The 18,970-nt window shown below is 51.5% G+C and overlaps 1 protein-coding gene across 8 annotated transcripts in view; it reads left to right on the top strand.

Annotated features, from left to right (window-relative positions):
- The first annotated feature begins 477 nt into the window (after positions 1-477).
- Positions 478-18,970, top strand: part of LOC135549458 (AP-3 complex subunit sigma-2) — a 39,300-nt gene continuing 20,807 nt past the window's right edge. For all 8 annotated transcript variants that reach the window (XR_010456972.1, XR_010456977.1, XR_010456973.1 and 5 more), the window contains exons 1-4: positions 478-619; positions 961-1,052; positions 1,436-1,547; positions 4,366-4,437. Coding sequence is in view for 1 of the 8 variants with exons in the window: in XM_064979446.1 (XP_064835518.1) it covers positions 551-619; positions 961-1,052; positions 1,436-1,547; positions 4,366-4,437 (345 nt within the window). In the remaining 7 variants the exon portion in view is untranslated. The remainder of the gene's footprint in view (positions 620-960; positions 1,053-1,435; positions 1,548-4,365; positions 4,438-18,970) is intronic.

Here is an 18,970-nt window from a genome sequence, read left to right as displayed (position 1 = left end):
GGATCAGGGCCATCTAGCAGGTCTCCTATGTGGAGGCAGTGAAGATAGCTAAATGAGTAGAGAGGAGATGGTAGTGGATGTCCCACAGTCTGCAGTGAATGCCATGCAGGAGAAGGATCCTGACATACTAATAGTGAAGAACATGGATTTTGTTGCATTTATAGCGCCAGTGATAAACTGCACTTATCAAACCAATAAAACATTGTTGTGAAGGCAGCAAATAGATTTCTGGATCTCCAGGACTTTGCAGCTGATATGTTACAGGGACACTGAATAAAGAGTTCCCCCTTCCCAGATTCCAGAGCCTGTGTAGGGATCTGAATAGTACAGTTTTAGTTTTTGTTAAAGATTTGTTCCTCTTCATTTGTTTTAGTTATTGTGTGTATTATTTACGACTCCGTACAGTAGGTGGCAGCAATACACCTTATGAGTGGAGTCTGTCAATAAACCACAGCGAAGAAGAAGAACCGGCGGGAACCTACGTATCGACACATCCGACAGGTGGACAGCAAGTCTGTTATTAAGTCATTTGAGACATTTACAGCTAAATATGATTAAAGCTATTTTAATATTTAACAACCATGGGAAACCACGACTCATCAGATTTTATGAATATTTTGTAAGTAACCAAATCTACAAACTGCTACAGTTTGTTAGCTATGTCTGTCTTATTTGCCAGCTTTTAGTGCACTAATGCTATGGTATGCTAGCTAGAGGCTAACTAATCAATTATCTATATTGTCATCATCATGAGATGTGATTTATTGACATTTCTATACCTAACCAGCTAAGTTGCTTATATATTTTTTGACATAGCTACGAATATCACTGTACCCAACAGATGGCCAACCTCCAGGGGGGCTGGTTTACTGCTACCTGACCGCTAGCTGAAGTTAGCTTTTTCATTTAGATTGTAAATGGAGTTCACAGCCAATTTACCAAAGGCATACTTCTTCTCAGGCTGAAGATGTGCAGCAGCAGATCATTCGAGAGACTTTCCATCTGGTGTCGAAGAGGGACGACAACGTCTGCAACTTCTTGGAGGGGGGAAGGTAACAGCATTACTAGCTGGTTAAATTAACCAAAATATACATTCTTGATGAAACAATCAGCGAATTAAAAAATATGCGTTAATGATTCAATGAACCATCCAGGAGGCAGCTATATAGGTATCTATGGCTTGTATTGGGGTATTGTGCTTCTGTGGTGACTATATGATGTAGACCTACCTATACTGTAGCCTATAGACCAACTAGGCAAGCTCAGTTGGTCATTGTGAGATTTATCCTGGGTTGTTAAATGAGAAGTATTGTTTGACCGAAGTGTTCAGCTCATATGACCGGCAATCCATCATCAATTCCCTGGCAGATGAGTTCGAGTTGGACCGAATCAGACATGGCAGATTAGACTAATAATATAATTTCTCTATTTGCAGTTTGATCGGTGGCTCGGACTACAAGTTGATCTACCGGCACTACGCAACACTGTACTTTGTGTTCTGTGTGGACTCCTCTGAGAGTGAGCTTGGTATTCTGGATCTAATACAGGTGGGTTGGCAACTGTTGCTATGTTACCGCCTGTAACTCTGTAGAACAGTAGGGTTGTGTGGTGTGCTACCATCTATAACTCTGTAGAGCAGCAGGGTTGTGTTACCATCTATAACTCTGTAGAACAGCAGGGTTGTGTTACCATCTATAACTCTGTAGAACAGTAGGGTTGTGTGGTGTGTTACCATCTAACTCTGTAGAACAGCAGGGTTGTGTTACCATCTATAACTCTGTAGAACAGCAGGGTTGTGTTACCATCTATAACTCTGTAGAACAGCAGGGTTGTGTTACCATCTATAACTCTGTAGAACAGCAGGGTTGTGTTACCATCTATAACTCTGTAGAACAGTAGGGTTGTGTGGTGTGTTACCATCTATAACTCTGTAGAACAGCAGGGTTGTGTTACCATCTATAACTCTGTAGAACAGCAGGGTTGTGTTACCATCTATAACTCTGTAGAACAGCAGGGTTGTGTTACCATCTATAACTCTGTAGAACAGCAGGGTTGTGTTACCATCTATAACTCTGTAGAACAGTAGGGTTGTGTGGTGTGTTACCATCTAACTCTGTAGAACAGCAGGGTTGTGTTACCATCTAACTCTGTAGAACAGCAGGGTTGTGTTACCATCTATAACTCTGTAGAACAGCAGGGTTGTGTTACCATCTATAACTCTGTAGAACAGCAGGGTTGTGTTACCATCTATAACTCTGTAGAACAGTAGGGTTGTGTGGTGTTACCATCTATAACTCTGTAGAGCAGCAGGGTTGTGTTACCATCTATAACTCTGTAGAACAGTAGGGTTGTGTTACCATCTATAACTCTGTAGAGCAGCAGGGTTGTGTTACCATCTATAACTCTGTAGAACAGTAGGGTTGTGTGGTGTGTTACCATCTATAACTCTGTAGAGCAGCAGGGTTGTGTTACCATCTATAACTCTGTAGAACAGTAGGGTTGTGTTACCATCTATACAGACAGTCAGCTGTACTGTCCACTCACCTCTCCTTTCCCAGACAGTCAGCCCTATGGGACTCGCAATCACAGCCGGTAGTGATACAGCCTGGAATCGAACCAGGGTCTGTAGTGATGCCTCTAGCACTGAGATGCAGTGCTTTCAAACACTTGAACGTTTTTATGGTGATGGTAGTTGGGGTGGGTTCAAGTTGATGACCTGTATCCACTTTCAATGCAAACATATAATTAAATAGACAGAAGACAACGCTTTCAAACCTGTATTGTTTTTGATTGTGTGGTGGTGGAGTTGCTGTTCAAGGTTATGGCAAGTCGGGATATGCTTTAGATACGCTTCTTGTCTTGATCTTCAGTGACCACTAATGACCCTTGAACTCACGATACATGACATTGTAAAGCCTACTGATGGGTGTGTACTGAGCAAATATACACTGAGCGTACAAAACATTAAGAACACCTTCCTAATATTGAGGAGCACCTCCCCCTCTTGCCCTCAGAACAGCCTCACCTCCTCCAGGCATGGACGACAAGGTGTTGAAAGTGTTCCACAGGGATGCTGGCCCATGTTGACTCCAATGCTTCCCACAGTTGCGTTAAATTGGCTGGATGCCCATGGGGTGGTGGACCAGTCTTGATACACACGGGAAACTGTTGAGCGTAAAAACCCAACCCAGCTGCTGGGCAAACTTTGTTTATTATCTATGCAAAGTAACTTTAACTCTACCGACATGTAGGCATTACCTCGACGAATTGGCATATTGATTCTGTACCGTAATACCCTGTATATAGCCTCCACATTTACTCTGTACCAGTACACCCTGTATATAGCCTCCACATTGACTCTGTACCGGTACCCCCTGTATATAGCCTCCACATTGACTCTGTACCGGTACCCCCTGTATATAGCCTCCACATTGACTCTGTACTGTTACCCCCTGTATATAGCCTCCACATTGACTCTGTACCGTAACACCCTGTATATAGCCTCCACATTGACTCTGTACCGTAACTCCCTGTATATAGCCTCCACATTGACTCTGTACCGGTACCACCCTGTATATAGCCTCCACATTGACTCTGTACTGTTACCCCCTGTATATAGCCTCCACATTGACTCTGTACCGGTACCACCCTGTATATAGCCTCCACATTGACTCTGTACTGGTACCACCCTGTATATAGCCTCCACATTGACTCTGTACCGGTACACCCTGTATATAGCCTCCACATTTACTCTGTACCGTAACACCCTGTATATATTCTCCACATTTACTCTGTACCGTAACACCCTGTATATAGCCTCCACATTTACTCTGTACCGTAACACCCTGTATATAGCCATAACCCTCCCCTTAACCCGTCTCCTCCCCTTAACCCGTCTCCTCCCCTTAACCCGTCTCCTCCCCTTAACCCGTCTCCTCCCCTTAACCCGGCTCCTCAATAAGGGATCATAGCTTTCACCTGGTCAGACTGTCATGGAAAGGTGTTCCTAATATTCTGTCCACTGTGTATATAGAGTGCCTTCAGAAAGTATTCAGACCCCTTGACTGTTTCAACATTTTGTTACGTTACAGCCTTCATTTGAAAATGGATTACGTTTTTTCCCCCTCATCAATCTACACACAATACCCCAATAATTACAAAGCATAACACTTTTTTCTCACATATCAAACTGAAATATCACATTTACATATGTGTTATTGCATAGTTTTGATGACTTCACTATTATTCTACAATGTAGTAAATAGTGAAAATAAGGAAACCCCTGGAATGAGTCGGTTTCCAAACCTTTGACCGGTACTGTGTACTTAACATAAGATGGATGACTTGACAATATCTCCTCTGTAGGTGTTCGTGGAAACTCTGGACAAATGCTTTGAGAACGTCTGTGAACTGGACCTCATTTTCCACATGGATAAGGTGAGTTCAAGTCCATGGAAATCTCTCAGCTTTGACACATTTTGGCTTGTGACACTCTTTGATGCATTAGAGTAATAAATACCCTTCTGTGTATAACATGGCAGCTGGTTTATAGACACAATATGCATTCAATATGAGGAAAGCCTTCAGGAGGGAATGACTAGCAGGGTAGCCTTGCTGAGGCAGCCTAGATGAAACCCTGCTGTGTGGATTCAGGTAGTAGCAGGGGTAGCCTTGCTGAGACAGCCAGGATGAAACCCTGCTGTGTGGATTCAGGTAGTAGCAGGGGAAGCCTTGCTGAGGCAGCCTAGATGAAACCCTGCTGAGGCAGCCTAGATGAAACCCTGCTGTGTGGATTCAGGTAGTAGCAGGGGTAGCCTTGCTGAGGCAGCCTAGATGAAACCCTGCTGTGTGGATTCAGGTAGTAGCAGGGGTAGCCTTGCTGAGGCAGCCTAGATGAAACCCTGCTGTGTGGACCAGGTAGTAGCAGGGGAAGCCTTGCTGAGGCAGCCAGGATGAAACCCTGCTGTGTGGACCAGGTAGTAGCAGGGGTAGCCTTGCTGAGGCAGCTTAGATGAAACCCTGCTCTGTGGATTCAGGTAGTAGCAGGGGTAGTCTTGCTGAGGCAGCCTAGATGAAACCCTGCTGTGTGGAGGCAGGTAGTAGCAGGGGTATCCTTGCTGAGGCAGCCTAGATGAAACCCTGCTGTGTGGACCAGGTAGTAGCAGGGGAAGCCTTGCTGAGGCAGCTTAGATGAAACCCTGCTGTGTGGATTCAGGTAGTATCAGGGGTAGCCTTGCTGAGGCAGCTTAGATGAAACCCTGCTGTGTGGATTCAGGTAGTAGCAGGGGTAGCCTTGCTGAGGCAGCTTAGATGAAACCCTGCTGTGTGGATTCAGGTAGTAGCAGGGGTAGCCTTGCTGAGGCAGCCTAGATGAAACCTTGCTGTGTGGACCAGGTAGTAGCAGGGAAGCCTTGCTGAGGCAGCCTAGATGAAACCCTGCTGTGTGGAGGCAGGTAGTAGCAGGGGTAGCCTTGCTGAGGCAGCCTAGATGAAACCCTGCTGTGTGGACCAGGTAGTAGCAGGGGAAGCCTTGCTGAGGCAGCCTAGATGAAACCCTGCTGTGTGGACCAGGTAGTAGCAGGGGAAGCCTTGCATTAGGTCTCAGAGGGGCTGACCTAGGTCTGTTGGAGGTATCAGAGGGGCTGACCTAGGTCTGTTGGAGGTATCTGAGGGGCTGACCCAGGTCTGTTGGAGGTCTGAGGGGCTGACCTAGGTCTGTCGGAGGTATCAGAGGGGCTGACCTAGGTCTGTCGGAGGTATCAGAGGGGCTGACCTAGGTCTGTTGGAGGTATCAGAGGGGCTGACCTAGGTCTGTTGGAGGTCTGAGGGGCTGACCTAGGTCTGTTGGAGGTCTGAGGGGGGCTGACCTAGGTCTGTTGGAGGTATCAGAGGGGCTGACCTAGGTCTGTTGGAGGTATGAGGGGCTGACCTAGGTCTGTCGGAGGTATCAGAGGGGCTGACCTAGGTCTGTCGGAGGTATCAGAGGGGCTGACCTAGGTCTGTCGGAGGTATCAGAGGGGCTGACCTAGGTCTGTTGGAGGTCTGAGGGGCTGACCTAGGTCTGTTGGAGGTATCTGAAGGGCTGACCTAGGTCTGTTGGAGGTATCAGAGGGGCTGACCTAGGTCTGTCGGAGGTATCTGAGGGGCTGACCTAGGTCTGTCGGAGGTATCGGAGGGGCTGACCTAGGTCTGTTGGAGGTCTGAGGGGCTGACCTAGGTCTGTTGGAGGTATCAGAGGGGCTGACCTAGGTCTGTTGGAGGTCTGAGGGGCTGACCTAGGTCTGTTGGAGGTCTGAGGGGCTGACCTAGGTCTGTCGGAGGTATCAGAGGGGCTGACCTAGGTCTGTCGGAGGTATCAGAGGGGCTGACCTAGGTCTGTCGGAGGTATCAGAGGGGCTGACCTAGGTCTGTCGGAGGTATCAGAGGGGCTGACCTAGGTCTGTTGGAGGTATCAGAGGGGCAGAGCATACCAGTGTGGTCAGAGCCATCTTGGTTTCATTTCGGCCTAGTAACTGAAAATGTAAGTCATATTATATTGCATTGTTGGTCTTGTTTGTGCGTTTCTGAGCGATTTTCTATCAATTCCCGGGTTCACTTAATGTTTTCGTGTGTATCTGAGCAGGCAGAAATGCAGCCTGTGTGACACATTTTGCATCATGCAAAGTTTACCTGTAACGTACTGATAAAGAGGAATATGTAGACCCACAATTGTTCTGCTATGGGGAGCAAAGTTCTGTATTAGTTTCTTCAGAGAGTGTGGTGGTTGAACCATGCCCTATAACCAATTAGTAGGAACTGTCAACGGGTAGGGGTTCTGGGTCTATCTGTGATTGATTGGAGGAACTGTCAATGGGTACTGTCAATGGGTAGGGGTTCTGGGTCTATCTGGGATTGACTGGGGGGGCTCTGGGTCTATCTGGGATTGACTGGAGGAACTGTCAATGGGTAGGGGCTCTGGGTCTATCTGGGATTGACTGGAGGAACTGTCAATGGGTAGGGGCTCTGGGTCTATCTGGGATTGACTGGAGGAACTGTCAATGGGTAGGGGCTCTAGGTCTATCTGGGATTGACTGGAGGAACTGTCAATGGGTAGGGGCTCTGGGTCTATCTGTGATTGACTGGAGGGGCTCTGGGTCTATCTGGGATTGACTGGAGGAACTGTCAATGGGTAGGGGCTCTAGGTCTATCTGGGATTGACTGGAGGAACTGTCAATGGGTAGGGGCTCTGGGTCTATCTGTGATTGACTGGAGGGGCTCTGGGTCTATCTGGGATTGACTGGAGGAACTGTCAATGGGTAGGGGCTCTGGGTCTATCTGGGATTGACTGGAGGAACTGTCAATGGGTAGGGGCTCTGGGTCTATCTGGGATTGACTGGAGGAACTGTCAATGGGTAGGGGCTCTGGGTCTATCTGGGATTGACTGGAGGAACTGTCAATGGGTAGGGGCTCTGGGTCTATCTGGGATTGACTGGAGGGGCTCTGGGTCTATCTGGGATTTGACTGGAGGGGCTCTGGGTCTATCTGTGATTGACTGGAGGGGCTCTGGGTCTATCTGGGATTGACTGGAGGGGCTCTGGGTCTATCTGGGATTGACTGGAGTAACTGTCAATGGGTAGGGGCTCTGGGTCTATCTGGGATTGACTGGAGGGGCTCTGGGTCTATCTGGGATTGACTGGAGGAACTGTCAATGGGTAGGGGCTCTGGGTCTATCTGGGATTGACTGGAGGAACTGTCAATGGGTAGGGGCTCTGGGTCTATCTGTGATTGACTGGAGGGGCTCTAGGTCTATCTGGGATTGACTGGAGGGGCTCTAGGTCGATCTGGGATTGACTGGAGGGGCTCTAGGTCTATCTGGGATTGACTGGAGGGGCTCTAGGTCTATCTGGGATTGACTGGAGGGGCTCTAGGTCTATCTGGCATTGACTGGAGGGGCTCTAGGTCTATCTGGGATTGACTGGAGGGGCTCTAGGTCTATCTGGGATTGACTGGAGGGGCTCTTGGTCTATCTGGGATTGACTGGAGGAACTGTCAATGGGTAGGGGCTCTGGGTCTATCTGGGATTGACTGGAGGGGCTCTGGGTCTATCTGGGATTGACTGGAGGAACTGTCAATGGGTAGGGGCTCTGGGTCTATCTGGGATTGACTGGGGGGGCTCTGGGTCTATCTGGGATTGACTGGAGGGGCTCTGGGTCTATCTGTGATTGACTGGAGGGGCTCTAGGTCTATCTGGGATTGACTGGAGGGGCTCTAGGTCTATCTGGGATTGACTGGAGGGGCTCTGGGTCTATCTGGGATTGACTGGAGGGGCTCTGGGTCTATCTGGGATTGACTGGAGGAACTGTCAATGGGTAGGGGCTCTGGGTCTATCTGGGATTGACTGGAGGAACTGTCAATGGGTAGGGGCTCTGGGTCTATCTGGGATTGACTGGAGGAACTGTCAATGGGTAGGGGCTCTGGGTCTATCTGGGATTGACTGGAGGGGCTCTGGGTCTATCTGGGATTTGACTGGAGGGGCTCTGGGTCTATCTGTGATTGACTGGAGGGGCTCTGGGTCTATCTGGGATTGACTGGAGGAACTGTCAATGGGTAGGGGCTCTGGGTCTATCTGTGATTGACTGGAGGGGCTCTAGGTCTATCTGGGATTGACTGGAGGGGCTCTAGGTCTATCTGGGATTGACTGGAGGGGCTCTAGGTCTATCTGGGATTGACTGGAGGGGCTCTAGGTCTATCTGGGATTGACTGGAGGGGCTCTAGGTCTATCTGGGATTGACTGGAGGGGCTCTGGGTCTATCTGGGATTGACTGGAGGAACTGTCAATGGGTAGGGGCTCTGGGTCTATCTGGGATTGACTGGAGGGGCTCTAGGTCTATCTGGGATTGACTGGAGGGGCTCTAGGTCTATCTGGGATTGACTGGAGGGGCTCTAGGTCTATCTGGGATTGACTGGAGGGGCTCTAGGTCTATCTGGGATTGACTGGAGGGGCTCTAGGTCTATCTGGGATTGACTGCAGGGGCTCTAGGTCTATCTGGGATTGACTGGAGGGGCTCTAGGTCTATCTGGGATTGACTGGAGGGGCTCTAGGTCTATCTGGGATTGACTGGAGGGGCTCTGGGTCTATCTGGGATTGACTGGAGGAACTGTCAATGGGTAGGGGCTCTGGGTCTATCTGGGATTGACTGGGGGGGCTCTGGGTCTATCTGGGATTGACTGGAGTAACTGTCAATGGGTAGGGGCTCTGGGTCTATCTGGGATTGACTGGAGGAACTGTCAATGGGTAGGGGCTCTGGGTCTATCTGGGATTGACTGGAGGAACTGTCAATGGGTAGGGGCTCTGGGTCTATCTGGGATTGACTGGAGGGGCTCTGGGTCTATCTGGGATTTGACTGGATGGGCTCTGGGTCTATCTGTGATTGACTGGAGGGGCTCTGGGTCTATCTGGGATTGACTGGAGGAACTGTCAATGGGTAGGGGCTCTGGGTCTATCTGTGATTGACTGGAGGGGCTCTAGGTCTATCTGGGATTGACTGGAGGGGCTCTAGGTCTATCTGGGATTGACTGGAGGGGCTCTAGGTCTATCTGGGATTGACTGGAGGGGCTCTAGGTCTATCTGGGATTGACTGGAGGGGCTCTAGGTCTATCTGGGATTGACTGGAGGGGCTCTAGGTCTATCTGGGATTGACTGGAGGGGCTCTAGGTCTATCTGGGATTGACTGGAGGGGCTCTGGGTCTATCTGGGATTGACTGGAGGAACTGTCAATGGGTAGGGGCTCTGGGTCTATCTGGGATTGACTGGAGGGGCTCTGGGTCTATCTGGGATTGACTGGAGGAACTGTCAATGGGTAAGGGCTCTGGGTCTATCTGGGATTGACTGGGGGGGCTCTGGGTCTATCTGGGATTGACTGGAGGGGCTCTGGGTCTATCTGTGATTGACTGGAGGGGCTCTAGGTCTATCTGGGATTGACTGGAGGGGCTCTAGGTCTATCTGGGATTGACTGGAGGGGCTCTAGGTCTATCTGGGATTGACTGGAGGGGCTCTAGGTCTATCTGGGATTGACTGGAGGGGCTCTAGGTCTATCTGGGATTGACTGGAGGGGCTCTAGGTCTATCTGGGATTGACTGGAGGGGCTCTAGGTCTATCTGGGATTGACTGGAGGGGCTCTAGGTCTATCTGGGATTGACTGGAGGGGCTCTAGGTCTATCTCGGATTGACTGGAGGGGCTCTAGGTCTATCTGGGATTGACTGGAGGGGCTCTAGGTCTATCTGGGATTTGACTGGAGGGGCTCTGGGTCTATCTGTGATTGACTGGAGGGGCTCTGGGTCTATCTGGGATTGACTGGAGGAACTGTCAATGGGTAGGGGCTCTGGGTCTATCTGGGATTTGACTGGAGGGGCTCTGGGTCTATCTGTGATTGACTGGAGGGGCTCTGGGTCTGTGATTTGACTGGAGGAACTGTCAATGGGTAGGGGTTCTGGGTCTATCTGGGATTGACTGGAGGGGCTCTGGGTCTATCTGTGATTTGACTGGAGGAACTGTCAATGGGTAGGGGCTCTGGGTCTATCTGGGATTTGACTGGAGTAACTGTCAATGGGTAGGGGCTCTGGGTCTATCTGGGATTGACTGGAGGGGTTCTGGGTCTATCTGTGATTGATTGGAGGAACTGTCAATGGGTACTGTCAATGGGTAGGGGCTCTAGATCTATCTGGGATTGACTGGAGGGGCTCTAGGTCTATCTGGGATTGACTGGAGGGGCTCTAGGTCTATCTGGGATTGACTGGAGGGGCTCTAGGTCTATCTGGGATTGACTGGAGGGGCTCTAGGTCTATCTGGGATTGACTGGAGGGGCTCTAGGTCTATCTGGGATTGACTGGAGGGGCTCTGGGTCTATCTGTGATTTGACTGGAGGAACTGCCAATGGGTAGGGGTTCTGGGTCTATCTGTGATTGATTGGAGGAACTGTCAATGGGTACTGTCAATGGGTAGGGGCTCTGGGTCTATCTGGGATTGACTGGAGGGGCTCTGGGTCTATCTGGGATTGACTGGAGGAACTGTCAATGGGTAGGGGCTCTGGGTCTATCTGGTATTGACTGGAGGAACTGTCAATGGGTAGGGGCTCTGGGTCTATCTGGGATTGACTGGAGGAACTGTCAATGGGTAGGGGCTCTGGGTCTATCTGGGATTGACTGGAGGAACTGTCAATGGGTAGGGGCTCTGGGTCTATCTGGGATTGACTGGAGGGGCTCTGGGTCTATCTGGGATTGACTGGAGGAACTGTCAATGGGTAGGGGCTCTGGGTCTATCTGGGATTGACTGGGGGGGCTCTGGGTCTATCTGGGATTGACTGGAGGAACTGTCAATGGGTAGGGGTTCTGGGTCTATCTGGGATTGACTGGAGGAACTGTCAATGGGTAGGGGCTCTGGGTCTATCTGGGATTGACTGGAGGGGCTCTGGGTCTATCTGGGATTGACTGGAGGAACTGTCAATGGGTAGGGGCTCTGGGTCTATCTGGGATTGACTGGAGGAACTGTCAATGGGTAGGGGCTCTGGGTCTATCTGGGATTGACTGGAGGGGCTCTGGGTCTATCTGGGATTGACTGGAGGAACTGTCAATGGGTAGGGGCTCTGGGTCTATCTGGGATTTGACTGGAGGGGCTCTGGGTCTATCTGTGATTGACTGGAGGGGCTCTGGGTCTATCTGTGATTTGACTGGAGGAACTGTCAATGGGTAGGGGTTCTGGGTCTATCTGGGATTGACTGGAGGGGCTCTGGGTCTATCTGTGATTTGACTGGAGGAACTGTCAATGGGTAGGGGCTCTGGGTCTATCTGTGATTGATTGGAGGAACTGTCAATGGGTAGGGGCTCTGGATCTATCTGTGATTTGACTGGAGGAACTGTCAATGGGTAGGGGCTCTGGGTCTATCTGGGATTTGACTGGAGGGGCTCTGGATCTATCTGTGATTTGACTGGAGGAACTGTCAATGGGTAGGGGCTCTGGGTCTATCTGGGATTTGACTGGAGTAACTGTCAATGGGTAGGGGCTCTGGGTCTATCTGGGATTGACTGGAGGGGTTCTGGGTCTATCTGTGATTGATTGGAGGAACTGTCAATGGGTACTGTCAATGGGTAGGGGCTCTAGATCTATCTGGGATTGACTGGAGGGGCTCTAGGTCTATCTGGGATTGACTGGAGGGGCTCTAGGTCTATCTGGGATTGACTGGAGGAACTGTCAATGGGTAGGGGCTCTGAGGTCTATCTGGGATTGACTGGGGGGGCTCTGGGTCTATCTGGGATTGACTGGAGTAACTGTCAATGGGTAGGGGCTCTGGGTCTATCTGGGATTGACTGGAGGGGCTCTGGGTCTATCTGGGATTGACTGGAGGGGCTCTGGGTCTATCTGGGATTGACTGGAGGGGCTCTGGGTCTATCTGGGATTGACTGGAGGAACTGTCAATGGGTAGGGGCTCTGGGTCTATCTGGGATTGACTGGGGGGGCTCTGGGTCTATCTGGGATTGACTGGAGTAACTGTCAATGGGTAGGGGCTCTGGGTCTATCTGGGATTGACTGGAGGAACTGTCAATGGGTAGGGGCTCTGGGTCTATCTGGGATTGACTGGAGGGGCTCTGGGTCTATCTGGGATTGACTGGAGGAGCTGTCAATGGGTAGGGGCTCTGGGTCTATCTGGGATTGACTGGAGGGGCTCTGGGTCTATCTGGGATTTGACTGGAGGGGCTCTGGGTCTATCTGTGATTGACTGGAGGGGCTCTGGGTCTATCTGTGATTTGACTGGAGGAACTGTCAATGGGTAGGGGCTCTAGATCTATCTGGGATTGACTGGAGGGGCTCTAGGTCTATCTGGGATTGACTGGAGGGGCTCTAGGTCTATCTGGGATTGACTGGAGGGGCTCTAGGTCTATCTGGGATTGACTGGAGGGGCTCTAGGTCTATCTGGGATTGACTGGAGGGGCTCTAGGTCTATCTGGGATTGACTGGAGGGGCTCTAGGTCTATCTGGGATTGACTGGAGGGGCTCTAGGTCTATCTGGGATTGACTGGAGGGGCTCTAGGTCTATCTGGGATTGACTGGAGGGGCTCTGGGTCTATCTGGGATTGACTGGAGGAACTGTCAATGGGTAGGGGCTCTGGGTCTATCTGGGATTGACTGGAGGGGCTCTGGGTCTATCTGGGATTGACTGGAGGAACTGTCAATGGGTAGGGGCTCTGGGTCTATCTGGGATTGACTGGAGGAACTGTCAATGGGTAGGGGCTCTGGGTCTATCTGGGATTGACTGGAGGAACTGTCAATGGGTAGGGGCTCTGGGTCTATCTGGGATTGACTGGAGGAACTGTCAATGGGTAGGGGCTCTGGGTCTATCTGGGATTGACTGTAGGAACTGTCAATGGGTAGGGACTCTGGGTCTATCTGGGATTGACTGGAGGAACTGTCAATGGGTAGGGGCTCTGGGTCTATCTGGGATTGACTGGAGGAACTGTCAATGGGTCTATCTGGGATTTGACTGGAGGGGCTCTGGGTCTATCTGTGATTGACTGGAGGGGCTCTGGGTCTATCTGGGATTGACTGGAGGAACTGTCAATGGGTAGGGGCTCTGGGTCTATCTGTGATTGACTGGAGGGGCTCTAGGTCTATCTGTGATTGACTGGAGGGGCTCTAGGTCTATCTGGGATTGACTGGAGGGGCTCTAGGTCTATCTGGGATTGACTGGAGGGGCTCTGGGTCTATCTGGGATTGACTGGAGGAACTGTCAATGGGTAGGGGCTCTGGGTCTATCTGGGATTGACTGGAGGAACTGTCAATGGGTAGGGGCTCTGGGTCTATCTGGGATTGACTGGAGGGGCTCTGGGTCTATCTGGGATTGACTGGAGGAACTGTCAATGGGTAGGGGCTCTGGGTCTATCTGGGATTGACTGGAGGAACTGTCAATGGGTAGGGGCTCTGGGTCTATCTGGGATTGACTGGAGGGGCTCTGGGTCTATCTGGGATTGACTGGAGGAACTGTCAATGGGTAGGGGCTCTGGGTCTATCTGGGATTGACTGGAGGCACTGTCAATGGGTAGGGGCTCTGGGTCTATCTGTGATTGACTGGAGGGGCTCTGGGTCTATCTGGGATTGACTGGGGGGGCTCTGGGTCTATCTGGGATTGACTGGAGGGGCTCTGGGTCTATCTGTGATTGACTGGAGGGGCTCTGGGTCTATCTGTGATTTGACTGGAGGAACTGTCAATGGGTAGGGGTTCTGGGTCTATCTGGGATTTGACTGGAGGGGCTCTGGGTCTATCTGTGATTGACTGGAGGGGCTCTGGGTCTATCTGTGATTGACTGGAGGGGCTCTGGGTCTATCTGTGATTGACTGGAGGGGCTCTGGGTCTATCTGTGATTTGACTGGAGGAACTGTCAATGGGTAGGGGTTCTGGGTCTATCTGTGATTGACTGGAGGGGCTCTAGGTCTATCTGGGATTGACTGGAGGGGCTCTAGGTCTATCTGGGATTGACTGGAGGGGCTCTAGGTCTATCTGGGATTGACTGGAGGGGCTCTAGGTCTATCTGGGATTGACTGGAGGGTCTCTAGGTCTATCTGGGATTGACTGGAGGGGCTCTAGGTCTATCTGGGATTGACTGGAGGGGCTCTAGGTCTATCTGGGATTGACTGGAGGGGCTCTGGGTCTATCTGGGATTGACTGGAGGAACTGTCAATGGGTAGGGGCTCTGGGTCTATCTGGGATTGACTGGAGGGGCTCTGGGTCTATCTGGGATTGACTGGAGGAACTGTCAATGGGTAGGGGCTCTGAGGTCTATCTGGGATTGACTGGGGGGGCTCTGGGTCTATCTGGGATTGACTGGAGTAACTGTCAATGGGTAGGGGCTCTGGGTCTATCTGGGATTGACTGGAGGAACTGTCAATGGGTAGGGGCTCTGGGTCTATCTGGGATTGACTGGAGGAACTGTCAATGGGTAGGGGCTCTGGGTCTATCTGGGATTGACTGGAGGGGCTCTGGGTCTATCTGGGATTTGACTGGAGGGGCTCTGGGTCTATCTGGGATTGACTGGAGGAACTGTCAATGGGTAGGGGCTCTGGGTCTATCTGGGATTGACTGGAGGGGCTCTGGGTCTATCTGGGATTGACTGGAGGAACTGTCAATGGGTAGGGGCTCTGAGGTCTATCTGGGATTGACTGGGGGGGCTCTGGGTCTATCTGGGATTGACTGGAGTAACTGTCAATGGGTAGGGGCTCTGGGTCTATCTGGGATTGACTGGAGGAACTGTCAATGGGTAGGGGCTCTGGGTCTATCTGGGATTGACTGGAGGGGCTCTGGGTCTATCTGGGATTTGACTGGAGGGGCTCTGGGTCTATCTGTGATTTGACTGGAGGAACTGTCAATGGGTAGGGGTTCTGGGTCTATCTGTGATTGATTGGAGGAACTGTCAATGGGTACTGTCAATGGGTAGGGGCTCTAGATCTATCTGGGATTGACTGGAGGGGCTCTAGGTCTATCTGGGATTGACTGGAGGGGCTCTAGGTCTATCTGGGATTGACTGGAGGGGCTCTAGGTCTATCTGGGATTGACTGGAGGGGCTCTAGGTCTATCTGGGATTGACTGGAGGGGCTCTAGGTCTATCTGGGATTGACTGGAGGGGCTCTAGGTCTATCTGGGATTGACTGGAGGGGCTCTAGGTCTATCTGGGATTGACTGGAGGGGCTCTAGGTCTATCTGGGATTGACTGGAGGGGCTCTAGGTCTATCTGGGATTGACTGGAGGGGCTCTGGGTCTATCTGGGATTGACTGGAGGAACTGTCAATGGGTAGGGGCTCTGGGTCTATCTGGGATTGACTGGAGGGGCTCTGGGTCTATCTGGGATTGACTGGAGGAACTGTCAATGGGTAGGGGCTCTGGGTCTATCTGGGATTGACTGGAGGAACTGTCAATGGGTAGGGGCTCTGGGTCTATCTGGGATTGACTGGAGGAACTGTCAATGGGTAGGGGCTCTGGGTCTATCTGGGATTGACTGGAGGGGCTCTGGGTCTATCTGGGATTGACTGGAGGAACTGTCAATGGGTAGGGGCTCTGGGTCTATCTGGGATTGACTGGAGGAACTGTCAATGGGTAGGGGCTCTGGGTCTATCTGGGATTGACTGGAGGAACTGTCAATGGGTAGGGGCTCTGGGTCTATCTGGGATTGACTGGAGGGGCTCTAGGTCTATCTGGGATTGACTGGAGTAACTGTCAATGGGTAGGGGCTCTGGGTCTATCTGGGATTGACTGGAGGAACTGTCAATGGGTAGGGGCTCTGGGTCTATCTGGGATTGACTGGAGGAACTGTCAATGGGTAGGGGCTCTGGGTCTATCTGGGATTGACTGGAGGAACTGTCAATGGGTAGGGGCTCTGGGTCTATCTGGGATTGACTGGAGGAACTGTCAATGGGTAGGGGCTCTGGGTCTATCTGGGATTGACTGGAGGAACTGTCAATGGGTAGGGGCTCTGGGTCTATCTGGGATTGACTGGAGGGGCTCTGGGTCTATCTGGGATTGACTGGAGGAACTGTCAATGGGTAGGGGCTCTGGGTCTATCTGGGATTTGACTGGAGGGGCTCTGGGTCTATCTGTGATTGACTGGAGGGGCTCTGGGTCTATCTGTGATTTGACTGGAGGAACTGTCAATGGGTAGGGGTTCTGGGTCTATCTGTGATTGATTGGAGGAACTGTCAATGGGTACTGTCAATGGGTAGGGGCTCTAGATCTATCTGGGATTGACTGGAGGGGCTCTAGGTCTATCTGGGATTGACTGGAGGGGCTCTAGGTCTATCTGGGATTGACTGGAGGGGCTCTAGGTCTATCTGGGATTGACTGGAGGGGCTCTAGGTCTATCTGGGATTGACTGGAGGGGCTCTGGGTCTATCTGGGATTGACTGGAGGAACTGTCAATGGGTAGGGGCTCTGGGTCTATCTGGGATTGACTGGAGGAACTGTCAATGGGTAGGGGCTCTGGGTCTATCTGGGATTGACTGGAGGAACTGTCAATGGGTAGGGGCTCTGGGTCTATCTGGGATTGACTGGAGGAACTGTCAATGGGTAGGGGCTCTGGGTCTATCTGGGATTGACTGGAGGGGCTCTAGGTCTATCTGGGATTGACTGGAGTAACTGTCAATGGGTAGGGGCTCTGGGTCTATCTGGGATTGACTGGAGGAACTGTCAATGGGTAGGGGCTCTGGGTCTATCTGGGATTGACTGGAGGGGCTCTGGGTCTATCTGGGATTGACTGGAGGAACTGTCAATGGGTAGGGGCTCTGGGTCTATCTGGGATTGACTGGAGGAACTGTCAATGGGTAGGGGCTCTGGGTCTATCTGGGATTGACTGGAGGAACTGTCAATGGGTAGGGGCTCTGGGTCTATCTGGGATTGACTGGAGGGGCTCTGGGTCTATCTGGGATTGACTGGAGGAACTGTCAATGGGTAGGGGCTCTGGGTCTATCTGGGATTGACTGGGGGGGCTCTGGGTCTATCTGGGATTGACTGGAGGAACTGTCAATGGGTAGGGGTTCTGGGTCTATCTGGGATTGACTGGAGGAACTGTCAATGGGTAGGGGCTCTGGGTCTATCTGGGATTGACTGGAGTAACTGTCAATGGGTAGGGGCTCTGGGTCTATCTGGGATTGACTGGAGGGGCTCTGGGTCTATCTGGGATTGACTGGAGGAACTGTCAATGGGTAGGGGCTCTGGGTCTATCTGGGATTGACTGGAGTAACTGTCAATGGGTAGGGGCTCTGGGTCTATCTGGGATTGACTGGAGGAACTGTCAATGGGTAGGGGCTCTGGGTCTATCTGGGATTGACTGGAGGGGCTCTGGGTCTATCTGGGATTGACTGGAGTAACTGTCAATGGGTAGGGGCTCTGGGTCTATCTGGGATTGACTGGAGGAACTGTCAATGGGTAGGGGCTCTGGGTCTATCTGGGATTGACTGGAGGAACTGTCAATGGGTAGGGGCTCTGGGTCTATCTGGGATTGACTGGAGGGGCTCTGGGTCTATCTGTGATTGACTGGAGGGGCTCTGGGTCTATCTGGGATTGACTGGAGGAACTGTCAATGGGTAGGGGCTCTGGGTCTATCTGGGATTTGACTGGAGGGGCTCTGGGTCTATCTGTGATTGACTGGAGGGGCTCTGGGTCTATCTGGGATTGACTGGAGGAACTGTCAATGGGTAGGGGCTCTGGGTCTATCTGGGATTTGACTGGAGGGGCTCTGGGTCTATCTGTGATTGACTGGAGGGGCTCTGGGTCTGTGATTTGACTGGAGGAACTGTCAATGGGTAGGGGTTCTGGGTCTATCTGGGATTGACTGGAGGGGCTCTGGGTCTATCTGTGATTTGACTGGAGGAACTGTCAATGGGTAGGGGCTCTGGGTCTATCTGGGATTTGACTGGAGTAACTGTCAATGGGTAGGGGCTCTGGGTCTATCTGGGATTGACTGGAGGGGTTCTGGGTCTATCTGTGATTGATTGGAGGAACTGTCAATGGGTACTGTCAATGGGTAGGGGCTCTAGATCTATCTGGGATTGACTGGAGGGGCTCTAGGTCTATCTGGGATTGACTGGAGGGGCTCTAGGTCTATCTGGGATTGACTGGAGGGGCTCTAGGTCTATCTGGGATTGACTGGAGGGGCTCTAGGTCTATCTGGGATTGACTGGAGGGGCTCTAGGTCTATCTGGGATTGACTGGAGGGGCTCTGGGTCTATCTGTGATTTGACTGGAGGAACTGCCAATGGGTAGGGGTTCTGGGTCTATCTGTGATTGATTGGAGGAACTGTCAATGGGTACTGTCAATGGGTAGGGGCTCTGGGTCTATCTGGGATTGACTGGAGGGGCTCTGGGTCTATCTGGGATTGACTGGAGGAACTGTCAATGGGTAGGGGCTCTGGGTCTATCTGGTATTGACTGGAGGAACTGTCAATGGGTAGGG

The sequence above is a fragment of the Oncorhynchus masou genome, chromosome 12, assembly GCF_036934945.1.
Source record: "Oncorhynchus masou masou isolate Uvic2021 chromosome 12, UVic_Omas_1.1, whole genome shotgun sequence".
NCBI lineage: Eukaryota > Metazoa > Chordata > Actinopteri > Salmoniformes > Salmonidae > Oncorhynchus > Oncorhynchus masou.
Note: the sequence above shows the minus strand (reverse complement) of the source record. Positions and strands in the feature narration are given on the sequence as shown.